The following is a 20,508-nucleotide window of genomic DNA, read 5'->3' on the forward strand; positions in this document are numbered from 1 at the left end:
CTCAAGTGGCCCACATGCGTGGAGGGAGTTGGTGGGAGGGGGGCGGCGAGAGCACCCAGGGCACGGGGGCTTCAGTCTGGCTCCCCGAGGATGCCCTGCTCCACCCGACCTGCTGAATCCAGAGCTGGGGGGTCAGGGCCCTTGAACACCCGAGTGTGAGGAGCGCTGGCGCTGAGCAATGCTCCAATTCCCCGAGAGTCCGGCTGCCGCTAGGATGCCCCCAAGCCCAGGAAGAGGAGAGGCTGCTCAGGGAGGAAAGGCGGCCTGGACACCTGGACGCCAGGGATGGTGGGAGATGATGGCTCCTCCAATCGACCCCACTCACCTCCGCAGGGAGGAAATGAGAGACAGGGACAGCAGAACACTGGTTCCAGGTTTAATGGAGGCCGGGGAAGGTGCTGCACTGCTGCTTAGAGAGGGCCCCCAAGCAGCAGGCAGCCCGGGCCCCAGGCGGAGCGTTTGCTTTTTGCAACCGAATAGAGGGAGGTGGCAAAACCAGAAATAACTCAAGGCCCTCCTGCCACCCCCCCCCCGTCCTGGACCTGGGGGGACACAGGGGGCGGCTCAGCTAACCAGGCCTTCTCTTTGGGACAGGTCACCCCCAGCCCTTGGATGTGGAAGCCCGGCGAGCCTCTCCACCCCGCGCCCTTCTGAAGTCAATTCCTAAAGGGGAGGGGAGTCTGGCAGGGAGCCCCCGGTGGTGAAGAGCCCCCCTCCCAGCCATTTTGGGATCAATAAATACTGTGTGACACGAGCAGGGAGGGGTGCCCACTGGTCAGCGGCAGCAGGGAGCGGAGTCTGCGCACCCGGCCACCCTGCCCCGCACCCACCCGGGCGGGGGCGGGGTGTGTGTGCGGCGGGCCTGGGCCGTCCACGCCCCTCACTCCGTGCGCAGGATGATGTGGATGCCGGAATCCGTGAACACGGGCCCGCTCATCTCCCCTGTCCGCAGTGCAAAGGAGGCGTCTTCAAACGGCTTCTGCATCTGACCTGGGGAAGGAAGCATGAGGGATGGCAGGTGGGGGGTCAAGACCCGGGCTGCAGGCCAGGACCAGGCAGGGCAGGCAGATGGGGCTCCCGCCTGCACCCCCGGGCGCTCATTTGGACTCATCTGTCACGTGCTTTAGGGCCCGGTCACAGTGGCGAGTGGGGCCCAGCTGAGGGCAGCAGGGCAATTAGGGAGGCCCCGGGAAGGCTGAGGACAGCAAGTGAGGGATGAGGGCAGAGCTGCGGTCTCTGCCGCGCATGTAGAGACGCGTTCTAGGGATGAACTGGTCTCCCCGTGCCGGTCCCCAGCCCCTGCCACACTGTCAGTCTCCCTTGCCTCCTGGGGCGGGCAGGCGGTCCACAGACCCTTGCTGGCTCCCTGACACCCCTTGCCCCATCCTGGGCCCCTCTCCGATGCTCTGTAGACCCCAGGGATGGAGTGGGAAGGAGGCAGAGGCCTGGTTCCCTCCGCCCCTCCCTTTCCACAGCCCCAGCTGGAGATGCCTGAACTCGGGGTTGTTGATCTGACCCCCTCCTCCCCTCACCCCTGGTTTCCCCACCCATGAGGGTGGGGCAGGGGATGCTGGGGGACATGCCCTGGGGCTCTAAGGGGCCCCAGCCTTACACCTCCAACAGGAGGAGAGGAAAATGGCAGCAAGTACCCACCTTGGTGGGCCCGTGATGGGGACAACTGAGCAGAGAGACACACGGATGGACTCCCCACCGCAAGAGAGAATGTCACCGGGGAGAAGGCTCTGCGGCCACGACCCCCAGCAGGGCGGCCTCTGAAGCCTGAGGGAGGGACTTTGCTGCCACCTGGTGGACTCCAAAGGCCCATGCGACAGGAGTTACCCCTCCCGATCTCTAGGTGGTGGGCAGGCGCTGGTGGGTCAGAGGGTCCTGCCGGGGTTTGGTGGTGCCCATTCCTCGCGCACCTCTGCTGAAGGCACCCAGGTCTCCCCTGGCCTTGGCGGAGCTGCAGTCACTGAACTGTGAGGCCAGAGATTCAAAGTCCTCTTCTCCCGACTTAATCTTCTGGATGTAGCCTGCAAGGGGGACACACAGGGAGACCTCCCCGTCAGGGGTGGGGCGGGGCAGAGGGCTCCAGGGAGGGCGGCACTCCACTCAGAAAGTGCCTTTCACGTGCATGCACACCGTGACCCTGTGGTGACCGCAAAAGCCAGCTGGTCTCACGTCCCATCCCAATACCGCCCGCTGTGTCACTCCCCACCACACATACACTCAGCAACATACAATGAACAGAGCATGGCCTCTTCCTACCCTCACACATACTCTGAGAAAATCTACCCCCCAGGCCCTTCTGGGGAGGACAGCAGAAGACAGGACAGAAGTTACAAAGGGACACTGGGACCCAGGGGTCCCCCAAGAGCCCCAGGGCAGTGGTGGAAGCCCCAGTGGAGAGTTTTCTAGAGGCTTCTAGGAGAAAGGCAGGAGGCCAGGGCACCAGCCCAACTCTGCCACAGGAGACGGCTGGGTCCTCAGCTGTCTCATCTGTCCAAAGTGTGAGGAAGGCCAGGGCCGCTTACTGGGGCATCGTGAAGAGACCCAGCGGCGGCCTAGCCGGGGCTCGGGAAGGGACACGCGTCATTCCCACAGACTGCGCCCCAGAGACAGCAGGGTGTGTTGGTAGTGCACCAGATTCACCCTCTGTGCAGCGCAAACTGTCCGCATTGGGTACCGATTCTCCCCGGAGGGACAGGGAGGCCGGGCTGATGGGAGGGAAGGAAAAGGATGACTGAGGCGAAGGGCTCCCAGCAGAGGGCGCCAGGGGGCAGCACCGAGCACCTGTGTGACTCTCCCAGACCCTGCGTGTGCGGGGGTAGGAAAGGGCCGCCAGCCACTCTCCTGAGTCCAGGCAGGAGCCTTTGGAGCAAGAACCCATCCTGTCCTCCCCAGACCACCACCGGACAGCCCCTTGCCTCGAGCTAGGCCTACGTTGGCTTCCCTGACAGCCACTCTCCTGGGGGGCATTATCCCTGAGGCCCCTGGGGGGACCTGGGACCACGCACCACCCCCAGCTTAGCGACGGGACACCAGCCCACGCTGGATGTGAGAGGCACCCTGTCACACCCACCGGTGGGTTTCTGAACTCCATGGTGACACCTCTACCCGTTGCTCCTGTCTGACCTAAACGAGGCTGTGACACGCCTGGTACCCGTCTGAGCACCACAGTGACACCGCGGATTAATCTACCTGGTGCTCTGAGGCCCAGACACGCAGCCAGGCCATCTGCCTCATGAGCGGCTGGTGCAAACTTCACCTCGGCCCATGGGTCTCCGACTCCTGTCCGACCTCAACATCACTGGTATCCATCTATCTCCCTGGAACGACGGTGACAGCACACCTATCACTCCCCGCCCACCCCCGTCTCACTGCATGTCACAGCAGCAACTGCGTGTCCAGGCATCTGATCTGCACGGCTGCTTCCACGGCTGTCCCGGTAACTCCTGCCTCCCCCGTGTCCCTGTCACTCTCGCTCTGTCCTGACCGTCCCTTTGCTTCTGAGCCTCAACTGTCAGCCATTTGCCAGCAGGCCACAGTGCCCCGCAGCACAGTGCCCGGCACAGACAGACGCCTTGACAAATGGCCCTTGCTGTCACCATCCTGTTCCCTCTTCCGTGTGGGCTGTGCCAGCCGGTGATGAGGCTGCCCCTACTTCTCTCTGACCTGCCCATCCCTGGTCCTCCTCGCCCGCACCTCGCAGTCTGCGCTGGCCGTCACCGTGACGCGCCGCCTGGTCAGGCAGGCTCTCCGTCGGATGCGACACAAGCCCCACCCTCTGTGGACTGCACGCATGCTGCAGTGGCTTCTGCCGTAATGCTGTGCTGTGCTCCCAACACCGCCCTGGGGCTGCCAGGTAGGTGATCCCCCTGTGCCAGATGCATTCACGGGTGACTGCGATCTGAACCGGATGTCACTAGGATACCCCTCCTCTACCTCCTCCTCTCCCTGGATTCTGGTTGTGCCCTCAGCCTCACCCGGGCAGCACCAGGATATCTCCTCTCTCTTCTGTCCGGACCTCAGTAACACCAGCCAGGGAATCCTGAGTGCACAGTGCTCCCCAGTGCACCTGCCCACCTCCAGGTACCTTGGCGGGCACTGCTGCACATGCCCAGCACTTGGGGAGTCGGGCCCAGCCCTGAGCCCCGTACAAGCACCCCCCTGCTGCATCCTCCAGCAGCTGGAGCTGTGGGCACAGTGGCAGGGAACCCCTGAGAGTAGGTGGCTTGGCCAAGGTGTGCACACAGTGCATGTGTGCAAGCAACAGCAGCCTAAAGACTGAATAAAAGCCAAGCTTTTGCCCCCCAATAGTTTTTTGTTTTGTTTTTTTGTTTTGCAGTACGCGGGCCTCTCACTGTTGTGGCCTCTCCCGTTGTGGAGCACAGGCTCTGGACGCGCAGGCTCAGCGGCCATGGCTCACGGGCCCAGTTGCTCCGCGGCATGTGGGATCTTCCCGGACCGGGGCATGAACCCGTGTCCCCTGCATCGGCAGGCGGACTCTCAACCACTGCGCCACCAGGGAAGCCCTGTTTCTTTGTTTTTTGGGGGTTTATCTGGCCAGCCGCATGGCTTGTGGGATCTTAGTTCACTGGGCCCTTGGCAGTGAAAGCGGAGTCCTAACCACTGAAATGCCAAAGAATTCCCATGTCCCCCATAGTTCATAGCACCCAAATCTTCCTCTGACCAGCCAACTCTCTCAGAAAATATTCTGCTTGGATGGGAGCCTGAAATGATTTTGTTTAAAGAAACAACGCTTCCTTCCTGAGCTTTCCTTTCAAAAGCTGACCTTCAGGGGTCTGGCCATAAGTCAGGATGCAAGGCTACATTCAGAACTCCCTGTGTCCCCTCAGCTCAGTCTTACACCCCCCATGGTGTCCCGCCCAGTCTTGCCCACCCCCGCCCCCCACCTCTCAGCCTTTGCTTAACCTTTGTTTAATCGTCTCTTCCCACCCGAAGCTCATCTGCTGTCCTCTGGTCCCACCCAGGAGTCTCCCTAAGTCCTCACTAGGCGAGGTGCCTCCCTGGGCCCTGCATTTACCCCTTTCCTGTTTGTGCGTCTGTTGCCGCCTCACACGGGGAGGACAGGGACCAGGTCGGCCTTGCTCACTGCTGTGTCCCCAGCTCCCCGTGCTGTACACTGAACAGGTGTTCACTAATGTTGAAGGAATTCGTGAATAAATGAGACAGAAACAGGTCATGGGGAAGGAGAGAGAGGGATCCACCACTGGGTTCTGTAGACGGAAATGCTGGAATCTCATGCCTTTTTTCTGTGAACCTCAGGCTCAAATGCTACAGAGGAGGCAAGAAAGGAAGTGCAAACCAGACACCCTGGGCTGTTCTCAGCAATGCCCTGCCTCACCTGACCGGCAACACCCCCTACCCAGACAGCGTCCATCTAACCCTCACCCAACGGGGCAGCTGAGGCAGAGCAGGGTAGAATGTGGACCCTAACTACTGTGTTCGGATCCCAGCTCTACTGATCCTGAGCTCTGCAACCCTGGTACGTGACTTCGCCTCTTGGAGCTTCACTTGCCTGGTCTGTAAAATGGGCGAATTATCAGCTCTGACCTTGGAGGGCTGCTGTGAAGGGTAAAGGAATTACTGCCAGAACAGTGCCTGGTGCAGAGTGAGCCCCTGACAATTACTAGCTGTCAGTCCATAAATAATACAGGTTGAATGTTTATGTCCCTCCAGAATTCATATATTGAAACCCTAACCATCCAATGTGATATTTGGACATAGGGCCTTTGCTGAAGTAATTAAGGTTGAGTGGTAAGGGAGGGGCCCTGATCTGACAGGATTAGTGTCCTTTTAAGAAGAGACACCAAAAAGCTCTCTCTCTCTTTCCCCACTGCATGCACTGAGGTAAGGCCTTGTGAGCACACAAAAGGTGGCTGTCTGCAAGCCAAGGAGAGAGGCCTCAGAAGAAAAGCAAACCTGTCGATACCTTGATCTTGGACTTCCAGCCTCCAGAACTGTGAGACATAAATGTCACCCAGCCTCTGGTATTCTGTCATAGCAGCCTGAGCTGCACCATAATTATTTCAGGGAAAGTGAGTGAACAAACGGACTGGTCTCTGACTCTAAAAAGGTTTAGATGGGACCTCCCTGGAGGTTCAGTGGTTAAGACTCTGAGCTTCCAATGCAGGGTGCGTGGGTTCTACCCCTGGTCGGGGAACTAAGATCCCACATGCTGCACAGCACGGCCAGAAAAAATAAAAAGGTTTAGAGACAAACTAGGGAAGGGGCCTGGACAGGGAAAAAGGTGACAGGATTAGGTCTGCCTTCCTTCAAGGCCCAAATCCCAGCAGGGGGTGCCTAGAGAGGCCAGAGACCCAGCCTGAAACCAGCAGGCTAGAAGGGAGCCACCCACCTTGGGTAGGGACACTGGGCCAAAGGTGCTCACCGACCCTCAGGCCCTGGGCACAGTTACATGTGGGGGGGGGGGGCTGCTGCTCACATCAGGGCCTCCCTGGGACCCTCAGGCCCTGGGCATGTGGGGATGGAGGGATGGGAGTAGGCAGGGAGGGCTTCTCCATGGCCTGGCTTCCTTACACAAGGACACTGGCAATGACAGGCAGCCGGTCCCCAGATCCCTGACAAGCCTGTGGCCGCAGCCCAGCAGCTGCAGAGAAGCCAGCACTGGGAAAAGGAGCCTCAGCAGAAAATGTGGACACGCTGCCGGCAGCCTGTCCCCTCGGGGCAACTGGGGAGCACAGGACCTAAAAGCGAACTGACAGACCCAGGCTGCCAGCTGCAGAGTGTGCCGCCCAAATCCTGGTCTCTTTATCACCTGGAACAAGCCCATGACGAGAACAGGGGAGGGGGGACAACATCCACTTTCACGAAAGAGAAAAACAAGCCCAGGCGCCCAAAGCTTGCTGATGTGCCACACAAGTGTTTGGTTACCGAGTGCACCATGGCCCGGGCCATCTCACTGCTCCCTCGTAATGACCCTCGAGGGGGCCTGCCTCAGGCCAAGGTCACTGGAGGGTCTGCACGCTAAACCCACCAGGCCTCCCACGTCCTGGCCCAGAGCTCCACCCATGGGCCATGGGGAAGCAGCAGGGAGCTCTTGGTAGGCGGAAGCCTTGTCCAGACCATGGTGCCCACCGCACACTCCTAAATGACTGGGGTCGATGCTCTGCTGTGTAGACAGGAAGCGTCCGACACCGAGCCCATTGCTCTGCTGAGCATTCAGCTGCTGGCTGGCCCCTGGATCTTCATGGCCACCCTGTCCCCATCCTACAGATGAGGCAACTGAGGCTCCGAGAGTAAAGACACTTGCTTGAAGCTACACCGCTGGCACCAAGATCCATCTCTGTGTGACTCCAGGGCTGGGCCACACTGGTTCTGACCTTACCCCACCCCTGCCCCTCTAATCCATCACCCTATCCTCCCGATTCTGCCTCCTAAATCTCTCTAGAATCTACTCTACCTGCTTCCTACCTGCCCCAAGTTCAAGTCACAGTGCTTCTAGTTGAAATTCCTCCCACAGCTTCCACCAGGCCCTCTGGCACAGGCAGGCATGTCGGACCCCTGCTAACACTCCCGAGTGTGCACTGACTTAAGGCTAGGCCCCAGGGCCCAGCTGCTTACTGGGCACACCCCCAGACACCCCTTCCCAAGACCCAGGCTGACCTCAGCACCGCCAGGCTCCCACTGCAGTATGAGCCCCACCAGACACATCCCTGTCCATTCTAGAGGTGGGTTGGGGGGCATCCTCACCTGCCACTCCCAGGCAGTCCCCAGGGCCCAACAGCTTTCCTTCCACGTGATGCTCAGATATCCCCATGTCCACCTGCCATCTCTGGCCAGGACTGTCGCAAGGGCTTCTGTCTCTGGCCTGCTGTTCCGCTGAATCCAGGTCCTCTCACAGTTGCCTTGCCAACGTCTCTTCCTCAGACCCTCAGATTTAGTGAGTCCCTCCCCAGACTGTGCCTCTTCCCAACCCCCTCAACCAGTGACGGACCCTCCTCTGCTCAATCTCCAAGTGCCCATCACCTCTTGCTCACTCTCATGTGGTTCGGAAGCCTCAGAACAGGGACCCCTCTAGGAGCTAGGAGGACCCAAGAGGTCATCTCGTGATTCCTCCGGGTTTCCTGCCACGTCCTCTTCCCCTGGGGCCGCCAGACCCCACTCACTGCTCACAGCTCACCGCTGGTCCAGCCAGCCTGGGCCCTGGGCCTTCTGGCTTTCTTGGTCCATCACCCTCCAGCCACACGGCTCTCTCCTAAAAGCCAGCACCACAGGACCCCCCTCCCAGTCACACGTGGCCATGTGTTTCCTGCGGTCTCTGGGAAAGGACCCAAACTCTTGGCCTCACTCTGGGCCGTCCTCCACCTGGCTGGGACCTGCCCTTGAGGGGTCTCATCCCTCTTCAGTCCCCTGCACAGCCTTCCCCTGAGTCCTACCTACAGCCCAGCCACAGGCCTTCATTTCTGCCACTTCCTCTGCCAGGGATCCTTCTCGCTTCCTCCTGATTCAGGAAACCGGGCTGCGAGCAATGCCGTGGGCCAGGCTTTGTGTTGGGTGGCAGGAATACAGTGGGGAAAGAGACAGATCCAGTCCCTGCCCTCACGGAGCTCAGGAGGTGAGCTCTTTGAATCTGCCTTCAAGATTCTGTGCAAGAGCTTGGCTCTGCTCTACAAGGCTGGGAGGTAGGAGGCTAAGAGGTGCTACTTATCAGGTGCCAGACACTGTATGGGGGGTGTAGGTGTGGGCAGAGGTGTGTTTAAGAATATCCCACAGGCCAGGGACTTCCCTGGTGGCGCAGTCGTTAAGAATCCACCTGCCAAGGCAGGGGACACGGGTTTGATCCCTGGTCCGGGAAGATCCCACACGCCACAGAGCAACTAAGCCCGTGCGCCACAACTACTGAGCCCGTGTGCCACAACTACTGAAGCCCGCGCACCTAGAGCCTGTGCTCCGCAACAAGAGAAGCCACCACAATGAGAAGCCCGCGCACTGCAACGAACAGTAGCCTCCGCTCGCTGCAACTAGAGAAAACCCACGCGCAGCAATGAAGACCCAACACAACCAGGAATGAATAAATAAATAACAAAAATAAAATAAAATAAAATCCCACTGGCCAAGTACCAGACCAGTGATGTCATAGCAAAACAACAGCCAATATAGACTGATTATGCCAGGGCTGTGCTAATAACAACCATCATAATCGCCACCAGCAATTACAGAACATTTACTAGATGCCAAGGCCGGTATTCATGCTTTACTGCATTAGGTCAGAGTCTTCCCAAGTACCCTATGCAGTGGGTCCTATCATCATAACTCTCATTTTACAAGTGAAAAGCCCGAGGCTCTGAGATGTTAAGTAACATGCTCAAGGTCACACAGCCAGGACCTGGCAGAGCTGGGTGGGCGCTCAGGCTATTTGGGCATGGGAGGGAGACGGGTTATGCGGGGTTGGAGGGCCCAGGAGGGGTCTGGGATCTCTGGTGAGAGAGGCTGAGTGGGTGATGAAACCACACGTGTGATCCAGACCAGCACTGTCCAACAGAACTTCCTGCAAGGATGGAAACATTCTCTATCTGTGCTGTCCGAGATGGCAGCCACTAGCCACATGTGGCTACTGAACAGTGTGCCCAGTGTGACTGAGGACCCAATCTTTAATATGACTCAAATTTAATTAATTTAAATGGAAATAACCACATGTAGGTGGTGGTGGCCACGCTGGACAGCTGTAGCCCAGGCTGCTGCAAACTATGTCCCACGGGTCAAATCCTGCTGTTTTTGTAAATAAAGTTTTATTGGCACACAGCCGCACCCATCTGTTTACATATCATCTATGGCTGCTATGGAGTTACCAAGCAGAGCTGACAGAGACTGTATGGCCCGCAAAACCTAAAATATTTACCATCTGGCCTTTTCAGAAAAAGTTTGCCTATCGACTGCTGCTCTAGACTGTGGAGGAAACACAGAACAGAACGAGGAACAGCCTCCTCCTTCAGGGCAGTTAATTCACCGACTCTACCTTTCCAACCTGCCTCCTGACCCATCCATACATGTGCCCCAGGACTCTGCTTGATGATACTACTCTCAAGGATAGCTCCCACTGAATGCGGACCCACTGTGTGCCACGCACTTTCTCATCTCACTGAGCTTTCACGATGGCCCTTGGAGGCAGGTATATGATGATGCCCATTTTACAGAGGTGAAAACTGAGTCTCAAGGAAGCAACGTGAATGTCCCAAAGTCAAGGAGCTTATAGTGGCATGGCTACCGTCTGAACCCAGGTCTGCCAGCCCCAAGGTTGGGTCCTCCACCCCTACCCTGGCTCACCCTCAAATACCAGCTGGAGAGGAAAAGGAGAGGCAGCCGTGGGAGGCAGGCTTGAGGCACTTCCAGGTCTGTCAAGGCCACAGCTGACAGCTGAGCAAGCTGGGGTAGAGAGTCTGGCATGATTTCTGCAAGGCCCAGTCTGGCCCCTGGGGAGAGGGACCTGCCCCCCACCGGCCCCCAGACCCTGTCTCCACCTCTGCTCACCATTGATCAGCTCCAGAGCCTCCTCCTTGGTCCGGGTGATCTTCTCCTGCCGCCAGGACGAGGGCCGCCGCGACTGGCTGTGCTTGACCAGCAGGTGTGAGCAGCGGACCCTGGCAGGCTCCCCTTGTCCATTTTTGCCGCCGCCAGTGCTATTGCCACTCGGCCGCTCCCACTGGCTGGCGTTAGTGATGTGATTGAAGTAGTACACCCGGCCTGGAAGAGGGGGGAGTGGAATTCAGCTGGGACCTGCTCAGAGGACACCACCGTAAGGCCGTGATAAGGGACTGGCCAGTGAGATGCCTCCATTCAGCCAACCCACTGCTGTCCACCAGTGCCACCAGGTCTTAGCGAGCTAACATTCTAGGTGGGGGCAGACAGACACCAAACAAGCAATAAGACCACGTTATAACTTCAGTCATTCATAACTTCAAGGGGGAAAGTAACCCCAGGTGAGGAAGAAAGGTTCCAAGCGTGCACTCAGCAGCCAGACCGCCCGTTCAAATCTGCCACTCTGCCACTCACTCACTGTATGATCAACCTTCCCTGGGCCTCGGTTTTCTCACCTGTAAAATGGAGATAACGGCAATACCTGCCTGGAGGGTTGCTGTAAGGGCTGTATGAGTTCATATCTGTAACGTCCTTAGGATAGCACCTGGCACACATCAGGAGTGTGGTAGCAACTATTATGTCCATTTTATAGACCACAAAACTAAGCAACATTTCCTGGGTGTTTACTCTGCTCCAGGCACATGTGGGGGAGGCAGGAACTGTACCCATGTGCGTCAGACACAAAAGCTCTGCTCTTTTCCCCTACCCAGTGTACTCTGCTGCAGAACTGGGGGCCAGCATTACTGGGGCCAGATGTTACCCAGAGACTAAGGAGCATGGAGTGAGGGCCGCAAACAATAAGCTTGAAGTAGGACCCAGTAGAGATAGGCTGTCATCCCAAGGGCAGAGAGTTTGCCTGGGTTACGTGGAGGACTTGTGCCCACCAACGTGAAGGGACGGATGTCACCCACGGGGAACACTGTTAGGGTTGCACTGGGAAGAAATGGAGGGAGTGGGGGCCCTGAATTGAGCAGAGCATCAGCTTCATGCTGCAGGTCACAGCCAGGGCTGCAGCAGGGTGCGTGACAGCTGAGCCACTGACTGCCTCTAACACCTTGGCAATGGGCTCCATCTCCCTGAACCTCAGTTTTCTCATCTGAAAAGTGGGGGTGAGGTGAGAGAATAAGGACATCAAACCTCATGGGGTTAATGTGGAGAGTCGATGATGATGTATGCAAAGTGCTCACCAGAGCTCCTGGCGTTCAATAAATCGGAATTCTTACTGCGACTGTGATTTACTGTGAGCTCTGGTCCAGCGGAGTGAAACACTGGACCTCAGTGTATCTCAGTGGTTTGCAGTAAGAAGGGCAGGGGGCTGTGGAGTCAGACTGACTGGATTCTAACCCAGTCCCCACCCCCCGAAATGAATGACCTTGAGCGAGTTCCTTCAGTTTTCTGGCCTCAGTTTCCTGACCTGCAAAATGGGAGTAATAACTACCTACCTTCCAGAATTGCAGCCAATCAGAGAAAGAAAACACCTAGCTTGGCACTGAGATAAACGTGCCCTATTATTGACATTATTATTGGGGGAAAAGCCTTAAATCGGGTCCCGGAGCACGGGGGGATGTTCTCAGGCAGAATACCACCGGGCGGATATCGCAAACTCAGAATTAGGTATGGATGGCAGTAGGCATGTTAGCAGTAGGAGGTTGTGGACCCGAGGCCGAGCAACCCTGGGGCCCCGCCCTGAGCATGGGGTTGGGGTGTCCTCCCCCAGGGGTGCCCCCTGGGCCCAGCGGGGTGCAAAGACCTTCTCCCCGGACGTCACGTGCATTAGGCCGAAAGAAAGGTGTCAGATCGGCAGGGCCAGGGCCATCGTCTGAGAGAGTGCCGAGGGATCACCGTCCCCCTATCACCCCGGCCGTGCGAGGGGCCTCTCCGGCCCCGCTCCTTGCCTCAGTTTCCTCAGGGTTCCCCACTCCTCAGGCTCGCAGCCCCCACGGGGTGAGCCGGGCCGTCACCCTGGGACGACGCGGAGGAGCCAAGACCCCACGGCAATCGAGGGGCGGCGCCGCGCCCGAGGGGCGAGCTCGAGCCCTGCTTCCGCGGGCCCTCGCGGCCCCGCCCCAGCCCCGACCCCCACGGCACCTGAGCTGCGGCTCATGCGCTTCTCCCAGCCGGGCGGCAGCTTCTCCTCGTCCGCCATCTTCCCTCCTGCCGCAGAGCCCGCTCCGCCTCCGCCGCACCGCCTCTGCCGCCCGCGCCTGCCCACCGCCGCTGCCGATTGGATGGGCCCGCCCCGCACCGGGGTCTAGCGACGACACTCATTGGACACCCCAACTGTCCGGACGGGCTCTCTGGCTTCCTATTGAGCAGAAGCGGGGGTGGGCGGGACCCCACACGGTTTTACCTGGGCCCCGCCCCCGGTCGGCCTCACCCAGGCCCCGCCCTCCTCCTTTCCTCGGCCCCTAAGTGGTGGGAAAGGGACACGAGCCCTCCTTGTCAACGCCCTTTGCCGAGCTTCAAAGAAGTCCTCACCTCTCCTTTGCGTCCTTCGCCGCAGAGCTCATCCGATTGGCTACTGCAGCAGCAATTCCCGCCTTCCTAAGCCGTACCCGGAGGGCCGCAGCTCCCCATGCGGAAGTGTCTGGTTTGTATGGAGGTAACTGCAGCAGAGAAGCTTCTTGGCAGAGGCTGTGCTGCCTTTGCTGTTGCCATAGCAACGCAGTTACCTTGGTGATGAACAGCTAGGAACCCAGAAGCCTAAATTTGGCTCCTGCATCCTCCGTCTTCCCACCTGTTTCCTCCAGATGTCCAAAGCTAGCCCACCTCCTTTTAATTTTTTGTGCAAGTCTCTTTCCCTATGCTACTGACCCATGACCCAAGCACCTTACATTTCCGTTGGAGTCTACTTTACTTCACGTATTTCCTCCCAGTCTGGCTCCTGCCTCCGTCCTGGGTGACTAGTGGGTGTTGGCATTGCCATTCAGATGGGAGGCGCGGATGGAAGGATGATGAGCTCAGTTTGAGTCAATTTATTTTTTTAATTTATTTTTTTATTTAAGTATAGTTGAATGAGTCAATTTAAAATTAAGTCTGTGGCACTCGTGGGACACTGAGGAGGTGGTTGGAGACCTAGGGCTGGAGATAGACATGGGAGTCAAGACACCAACAGGGAAGAGTTCAACTACAGTTCATCTATAGCACAGGCCCTTACATAACCGTTAAAAAGAATGAGGTGTAATGACATGAAACACAGGGAAACATGTCTATGACAAATTATAGAGGCAGGATGGGAATTGAAGGTTAAGAGCACTCAGGAGCCAGATTGCTTTAGATTCAAAGCCTGGCTCTACCATTTGCTATGACCTTGAACAAATTACTTAACTTGTGCACTTCAGCTTCTCCATCTGCAAAATGAGGGTAAGAAAAATACATATCTCATAAATACCTTTGATGTCAAGGTTAAATGAGTTAATCTATGTAAAGCACTCAAAAACAATGTCTGGTCCATAGCAAGGATATGTGTTGCTGGGTGAAAAAAAAAAGCAAGTCACAGTACAGTGTGGCAATTATAGTATGTATGAAAGCATAACAAAACCAAAAAAAATCAACAAAAAATAATTTAATTATGTGTATTATTACAGTATGTACAATTATCTCAATTGTGTAAAAACTAGTTTTATATCACAGAAAATTTCTGGATTTATTCAAATATGTTAATGACTAACACTGGTGATTCAGGTGAAGGAAGAAATGGGAACTTAAGTTCTAACATAACATTTTGATTCTTTTTTACAAGCATATATGAGCACAGTAGTAATAATACTTTTTAAAAGATAATTTTAGACTTAGGGCAGAGCTGCAAAAGTAGTATAGTTTTCAGTGTCCTTCACCCAGCCTTCCCTTATATTAGCATCTTACATAATAGAACAGAGGCTCTCAACTAGGGGTGATTTTGTTCCCCAAGGGACATTTGGCAATGTTTTAAGACATTTTTGATTGTCACAAATGGAAGAAAGGAGATGCTACTCGCATTTAGTGGGTAGAGGCTGAGTATGTTACTAAACATCCTACAATGCACAAAGAATTATCCACCCAAAATGTCAACAGTGCCAAAACTTGAGAAATTCTGCCACAGAATAATGATCAAAACTAAGAAATCAACATTGGTACAATACTATTAACTAAACTAGACTTTAAAAGAATTTCCCCAGTTTTCCCACCAATATCCTTTTTACGTTCCAGGATCTACATTGTCATGTCTCCTTAGTCTCCTCCAATATATGTCAATTTCTAGGTCTTTCCTTGTCTTTCATGCTCTTGATACTTTTGTAGAGTAGAATGTCTCTCATTCTGGTGTTTGGTCATGATGGGGTTTGTCTGGTATTTCCTCATGATTAGACTGAGGTTATGCATTATTGGGAGGGTTACCACAGAGATGATATGCCCTTCTCAGTGCATCATACTGGGTGATCAATGATGTTGCAAAGTATTACTGGTAGTATTAGAGTTTCAACTGCTGCATAACAAATTACCCCGCAATTTAGTGGATTAACATTTGCTATCTCAGTTTCCAGAACAGTTTAGCTGGTGTCAGCAAGGGTGTCTGTGGTCTTATCTGAAGGCTTAACTGGATAGGATCTGCTTCCAAGTTCCCTCCTATGGTTGCTAGCACGATTCAGTTGCTAAGAGGATACTGGACTGAGGACCACAAGTTCTTCACTGGCTACTGGCTGGGGGCCAGTAAGGCAGCTCACATGGCATCTGGCTTTCATCAATGAGCAAGAGAGCAAGCAAGATAGAAACCAGTCTCTTCACAACCCAATCTCAGATGTGATATACCATCACTTATGCCATATTCTGTTTGTCAGAAGTTTGATCTACCCTATACTCAAGAGGAGAGGATCACACAAGGGTATGAATACATGAGATCACTAGGGGCCATCTTAGAAGCTGCCTCTCAGTTGTGACGTTTTTGATCACTTGGTTAGGGCAGTACCTGAACTATTTTCCCCTTTGTAATGAATAACTACTTTTGGGAGAGATACTTTTGAGACTGTGCAAATATCCTACTTCTGCTTAAACTTTTGCCCACCAATTTTAGCATCTATTAATGCATCTTGCCTACAGCAATTATTACTACGGTGATGCAAGGGTGGGTGATTTCTTATTTCTCTCTTTCCTTCTACAACTAACTGAAATCCTTTTGTAATGAAGAGTTGTCCCTTCTCCCCCACTCATTTACATATTCAGTTATTTATTTATATGAGCATGGGCTCAAGGACATTTAATTCTTTGGGTTATAATCCAATACTATCGTTATTTTGTTGCTCAAGTTGTTCCAAATTTGGCCACTGAGAGCTTTTTCACAGGTTGGCCTCTGTGCCCTTTCAACATGCTTCCATCCTTTTTATTTGAGTACTTCTTACCTTCTGGTACACAAATTTTGGGGGGTTGTTTTTTAAGCAGACAGGTAAGGAGGATACTGACCTATAAGAGCAGGAAAATACGGGCTCAGCTTATATTTTCCCTGCCCTAGCTCTGGAATCAATTACTTCTCCTCCCCCCCACCCCCACCCGAAATTACTTCTCCCAGAAGCCCTGGTTCCTTTTATTGGAGAATATTATTTAGAAAGCAAGATCTGGCTGCTGGGTGTGCTCACTGATACTGGGGTGTCACGGCTTCTGGTCCCTCTAAGTGGGTAAAGGAAATATATGGATATATGCACATGTCTGTATTTCTACATGTGTCTGTAAACATATTAAACGAAAACCATGAGTCCACACTGATAACTCCCAACTCTAATCCAGCCCCACAGGGTTCATTCTACCCACTCCCTTCCACTGTACCCTCTCCTAGTTTTATTTGTAACTTCTTTCTCCAGCAGCAAGAAACCTGGCTCTAATTATATACAATATATTATCCAACCCTGTGTGTGTATACATGTACAAAACTAGTTTCAGATTAGCTAAGTTATACCACTGTAAGGAACACAGTTACCAACTACAGTGTTTGTGTATAATTCTTTTTTCTTTATCCTTACAGTATTAAATCAAATTACTTTTTCAAGGTTATTTAGGTCAGCTCCTTTCTCCCCTAACCCCTTTGGTGGGGACATGTGATTCATTTGTAATACAGGCAGATTTATTTGACAGCCTGCATTCCATCTTTCTCCCTATGTCCTGGTTGGCAAATGCTGAGTCCTGCATCCACCACTACAGTTCCAGCCATCACCACAAAAATCCCTGCATACTGCCCTTTGATGTAAAAAAAAAAAAAAAAAAAAAAATCAATAAAAATACTAATGAAAAAGAATGAAACAGATAATTTATATAGAAAGAAGCATAAAAAAGCAAACTGCTGAATGGTATGCAAATATTACATAATATATAATTATTCCAACTGTATAAAAACTATAGGTTGTATTTCAGAAAACTTCTGGATTCACTCAAATGTTAATTATTGCCACAGTCAGTGGGGATATTATAAAAATAAGAAACAATTTTTTCACAAAACATTTGGATTTTTTTTACAAGTAGTTATTGGCACAGTCTTTTTAAAAATAAAACTGAAGTTTATATAAATGCACTGAAAAAGGCCTGACCTCAGGAGAGAGAATGGGGCCAGGAGTGGGGTCTTATTTTTGGCCTGTACTTTTCTATGCTGATTTGAAAACAAGGACTCACCTTGTCAAGGTTGTCATGAAATTAAAAAAAAAAAAATTGGGGGGGTTTGTTTTTTAAGCAGACAGGTAAGGAGGATACTGACCTATAAGAGCAGGGTTACCAGAAAACAGAGATTTCTAACTTGTCCGGAGGAAGTGGAGTCCTAGGGACAGGAGGGAAGCCAAGGGAGCAGGTAGGGAGGTGGCCAATGGAGACCAAGGTGAGACCATCACCCCAGGCAGCCGGCAGGTCTGCATCCCAAGAAGCTTGGTGGCAAAAGGCAGGCAGGAGCCTGGGTGGGGCAGTGGGCTAGACTTGAACATGGTTATGTCCTGAGGAGGATCAGTCAAGTCAATACACAGAGAGGGGAGAAGGGATGGAGCAAGGTTCTAGGTGAAACTCTCAAAGCAGCTCCAGAATGTGGCTCTGGGAAAGGACAGGGCCAAGGTTGACCCCAGGGTCTGTGGCCAGGGGAACAGAAATGGAGTGTTTGGGGTCCTGTCTACTCAAACCTGAGGGAAGAAGGCAGGAGACAGCTAATAATGCCAGGCATCCTGCTGTTTTTTTTGTTTTTTTTGGTATGTGGGCCTCTCACTGTTGTGGTCTCTCCCGTTGCGGAGCACAGGCTCCGGACGCGCAGGCTCAGCGGCCATGGCTCACGGGCCCAGCCGCTCCGTGGCATGTGGGATCTTCCCAGACCGGGGCAGGAACCTGTGTCCCCTGCATCGGCAGGCGGACTCTCAACCACTGCGCCACCAGGGAAGCCCCATCCTGCTGTTTTAACTCCATTATCTCATCGTTATCCATTATCTCATCATTATCTCATGGAAACGTGATTGTCATCATGGTTCCCGCTTTTAGAGGAAGAAACTGAGGATCAGAGAGTCTGACTCCTCCAAATTCCACTGCTAATGATCAAAATTCAAACCCAGTTGGTCTGACTGTTGAGGCTGGGTTCTTCTTATAGCCTATGCCACACTGTTTCACTCTGTCCACAAGGATTTCATAAGCGCTAAGAACTGTGGCTGCTTAATCATGCTTTATCTCATCTCCACTTCACAACACACCATTGAAGTAAACACTGCCGGTTCCAGTTTGGATAAGGAAATGAAGGTTAAGGGAGATTAAGTAACTTGCCCAGGGTCACAGTTGGTGGCAGAGCTGGGATTCCACCCACAGTCTCTCTGAATCTAAACCTGTATTTCTAACTACTACATCTACTGTCCTTACCCAGAGGTTCCTTGGTCTATTAGGGTGACAATAATCCCAGGATCTGTTGACCTTCAGAGACACATGGCTAGCCCCAGAGCTCTGGTCTTCCATTCAGGCTCCCAGTCTACTGGCTCCCTCATTGATCCAATCTTGAACTCTTATTGAGCAGCTGGGTACCGAGAATATAGTGACGACCAGATGCCAACCCTCCCCTCAAGAGATAGCCCTCACTCAAAGATGACAACAGTGAATGAAGCAGCCTCTAAGTTTTTATTAACATGAGTTTTCAAACACAAGCATCCATATTAGTGTGGGGGGCGAGGGTGGGGGAAGAGAGAAGGACAGGGAGAAGGAATTCTGCCCTATTGGTAATAAAGCTCCAGGTTCATCCCATCATGGATTTCATCTGAAGTACAAGCGTTAAGGAATCCTCACTGTGGGCTCCATCCCCACCCCTCCCATCTGTCACAGTTGGGTCAGGGTGGCCACATTTTAGTTTGGATCATTTTAATTTGAAAAGAATCCAAACTTTTAAAAAAGTTCATGTTCCTTTTGCACAACAAACATGCCCGAGTCTCCCTCCACTCTGACCTCCCGTACCCAACTCAAGTGGAGCTCAGTAATAAATACTTTGACTGAAAAGTGTCAAAGTCTTACAAGCCAAGTCAAATCAAAACATTTCACCAACCACCCTCTTCCCCCAACAAAATAATTACACGGCTCCCATTTTCTAAATACTTAGCATGTGCCACATATTAAGTTAAACACATTATGTGCATAATCTCATATAGACTCCAGTACTGAACAAAGAGAACCAAGTCCGGGTATGGAGACCCTTCCTCAAGAAGTCAAAGGATACAGTCCCCCAGAGATACGTGGTCCTTAAAAATCGTGTACCTGCGGGATAAAAACTTTTCAGGAAAAAGCCTAAGGAGGCCCTTCAGCCTGGAGGCAAGCTGAGGAAGTTCTGTCTAAGCAAAGGGCTGGCTGCAGCCCTCCCCCAACCAAAAACTTCTGGCCTGCTCCTGTCCAGCCCCCAGCTCTACCCCTGTACTCACCACTTCTTCAATACGATCTTGTTCCAACGGGTGCCAGTTTGGGCTGCAATCAGCTTCTTAAGGTCCCCGATGGTGTCATCAGTACTGGGCGCAGAGGAATTAAGGAAAATGGAAGGGGGAGATAGAACGCGACGAGGACATTTCCAGTAGTGAATGCACTCTGCCAGGACCCCATTCCCACCCCTGCCCCCGGGTTTAACTAAAATCACCCTACAACATAGACTGAGTTGCCTGCCTCATTCATGTCAAGCACCCTCCGGAAGCCACCGCCTCTCGGCCGCCAGTGGATACTTGCATTTAACGCGGACCTTCTTCCCCAGACGGTCGTTGCAAACAACCTCGATCATCCTGGCTGGAGCTGCACAGGGCGGGGATAGAGGCAAAAGAATCAGGACTTCAGGATGGAGCTACACAGAGCGGGGACAGAAGCAAAAGAATCAGGACTTCAGGGGTCCCTCAGGCCCCAAGGCACCCGGTTATTGAGACTTAATGTTCACGCCCCCCTCAATCCCCCAGAACGCAGTCTTCCTGGGCCCCAAGTCCCAGGACCTCGGACCCCACGGCGACCGCAGACCCCAGGCAGCCGCGCGTCCCACCCCCCCGGCCCGGCCCAGTCCCATTTCAGGTAGCCTGAAGGCCGAGCCTCGCCTCTCGCAGGCGGGCGGATCCTCGATGGCCGGGTCCCATCAACTTTCCGCTACTCCGGGCCTCTCCACCTGGCCACCTCACCTTGAATCTCCTGGCACCAGCAGACGCCACAACAAGCTCGCTCGAAGGCAGAGCCCCGACCAGCGCTGACGCTAAGAACCGGAAGCGGAAGTGCGCAGCCGAAAGCTCCTCCCTCCGCTCCTCCCAGTGCCCGTCAACACCGCGCGGAGTACGCCCCTCCGGGCCGGAAGTGGGCTTGCGGTTCCCAGGAGCAGCTTTGGGGTCCCGAGCCTGAGTAGAGGGACACATGTGGACGGACCGTGGAGACGAATGAGGGTCCGGGCGGGGGAGGGGCGTG

At 53.8% G+C, this 20,508-nt stretch overlaps 2 protein-coding genes across 3 annotated transcripts; both read right to left on the minus strand.

Moving 5' to 3' along the window:
- Positions 1-369: 369 nt before the first annotated feature.
- On the minus strand, positions 370-12,795 carry PIN1 (peptidylprolyl cis/trans isomerase, NIMA-interacting 1). Its single transcript, XM_082649991.1, has 4 exons — positions 12,712-12,795; positions 10,516-10,728; positions 1,923-2,033; positions 370-990 (listed from the first exon to the last, which is right to left on the minus strand). Exons 1-4 carry the CDS (start codon positions 12,767-12,769, stop codon positions 881-883), a joined length of 492 nt encoding a protein of 163 aa, XP_082506117.1. The 5' UTR covers positions 12,770-12,795; the 3' UTR covers positions 370-880.
- A 5,900-nt stretch (positions 12,796-18,695) lies between these two features.
- UBL5 (ubiquitin like 5) lies at positions 18,696-20,340 on the minus strand. Of its 2 annotated transcripts, none has more exons than XM_082651379.1 (5): positions 20,232-20,340; positions 19,794-19,909; positions 19,503-19,586; positions 19,304-19,341; positions 18,696-18,850 (listed from the first exon to the last, which is right to left on the minus strand). In XM_082651379.1, the coding sequence occupies exons 2-5, from the start codon at positions 19,847-19,849 to the stop codon at positions 18,807-18,809; spliced, it is 222 nt and encodes a 73-aa protein (XP_082507505.1). In that variant the 5' UTR covers positions 19,850-19,909; positions 20,232-20,340; the 3' UTR covers positions 18,696-18,806. The 2 variants fall into 2 exon arrangements, with proteins under 2 accessions (XP_082507505.1, XP_082507504.1); XM_082651378.1 differs by having other exon boundaries at positions 19,794-19,860; positions 20,232-20,336.
- Positions 20,341-20,508: the final 168 nt, after the last annotated feature.

Source organism: Grampus griseus, assembly GCF_964374135.1.
Source record: "Grampus griseus genome assembly, chromosome: 3".
In the NCBI taxonomy this organism is placed as follows: Eukaryota; Metazoa; Chordata; class Mammalia; order Artiodactyla; family Delphinidae; genus Grampus; species Grampus griseus.

What these genes read in the sequence shown, in the direction of transcription:
- UBL5 (XM_082651379.1), bottom strand. Translation starts at nt 19,849, where the DNA reads ATGATCGAGGTTGTTTGCAACGACCGTCTGGGGAAGAAGGTCCGCGTT. An exon ending in AAGGTCCGCGTTAAATGCAA is followed by an intron (nt 19,587 to 19,793) that starts GTATCCACTGGC and finishes CTCTGCGCCCAG; the next exon opens with TACTGATGACACCATCGGGG. An exon ending in AAGATCGTATTGAAGAAGTG is followed by an intron (nt 19,342 to 19,502) that starts GTGAGTACAGGG and finishes TTTATCCCGCAG; the next exon opens with GTACACGATTTTTAAGGACC.
- PIN1 (XM_082649991.1), bottom strand. Translation starts at nt 12,769, where the DNA reads ATGGCGGACGAGGAGAAGCTGCCGCCCGGCTGGGAGAAGCGCATGAGC. An exon ending in GCGCATGAGCCGCAGCTCAG is followed by an intron (nt 10,729 to 12,711) that starts GTGCCGTGGGGG and finishes CCCCTCTTCCAG; the next exon opens with GCCGGGTGTACTACTTCAAT. An exon ending in GGCTCTGGAGCTGATCAATG is followed by an intron (nt 2,034 to 10,515) that starts GTGAGCAGAGGT and finishes TCCCCCTTGCAG; the next exon opens with GCTACATCCAGAAGATTAAG.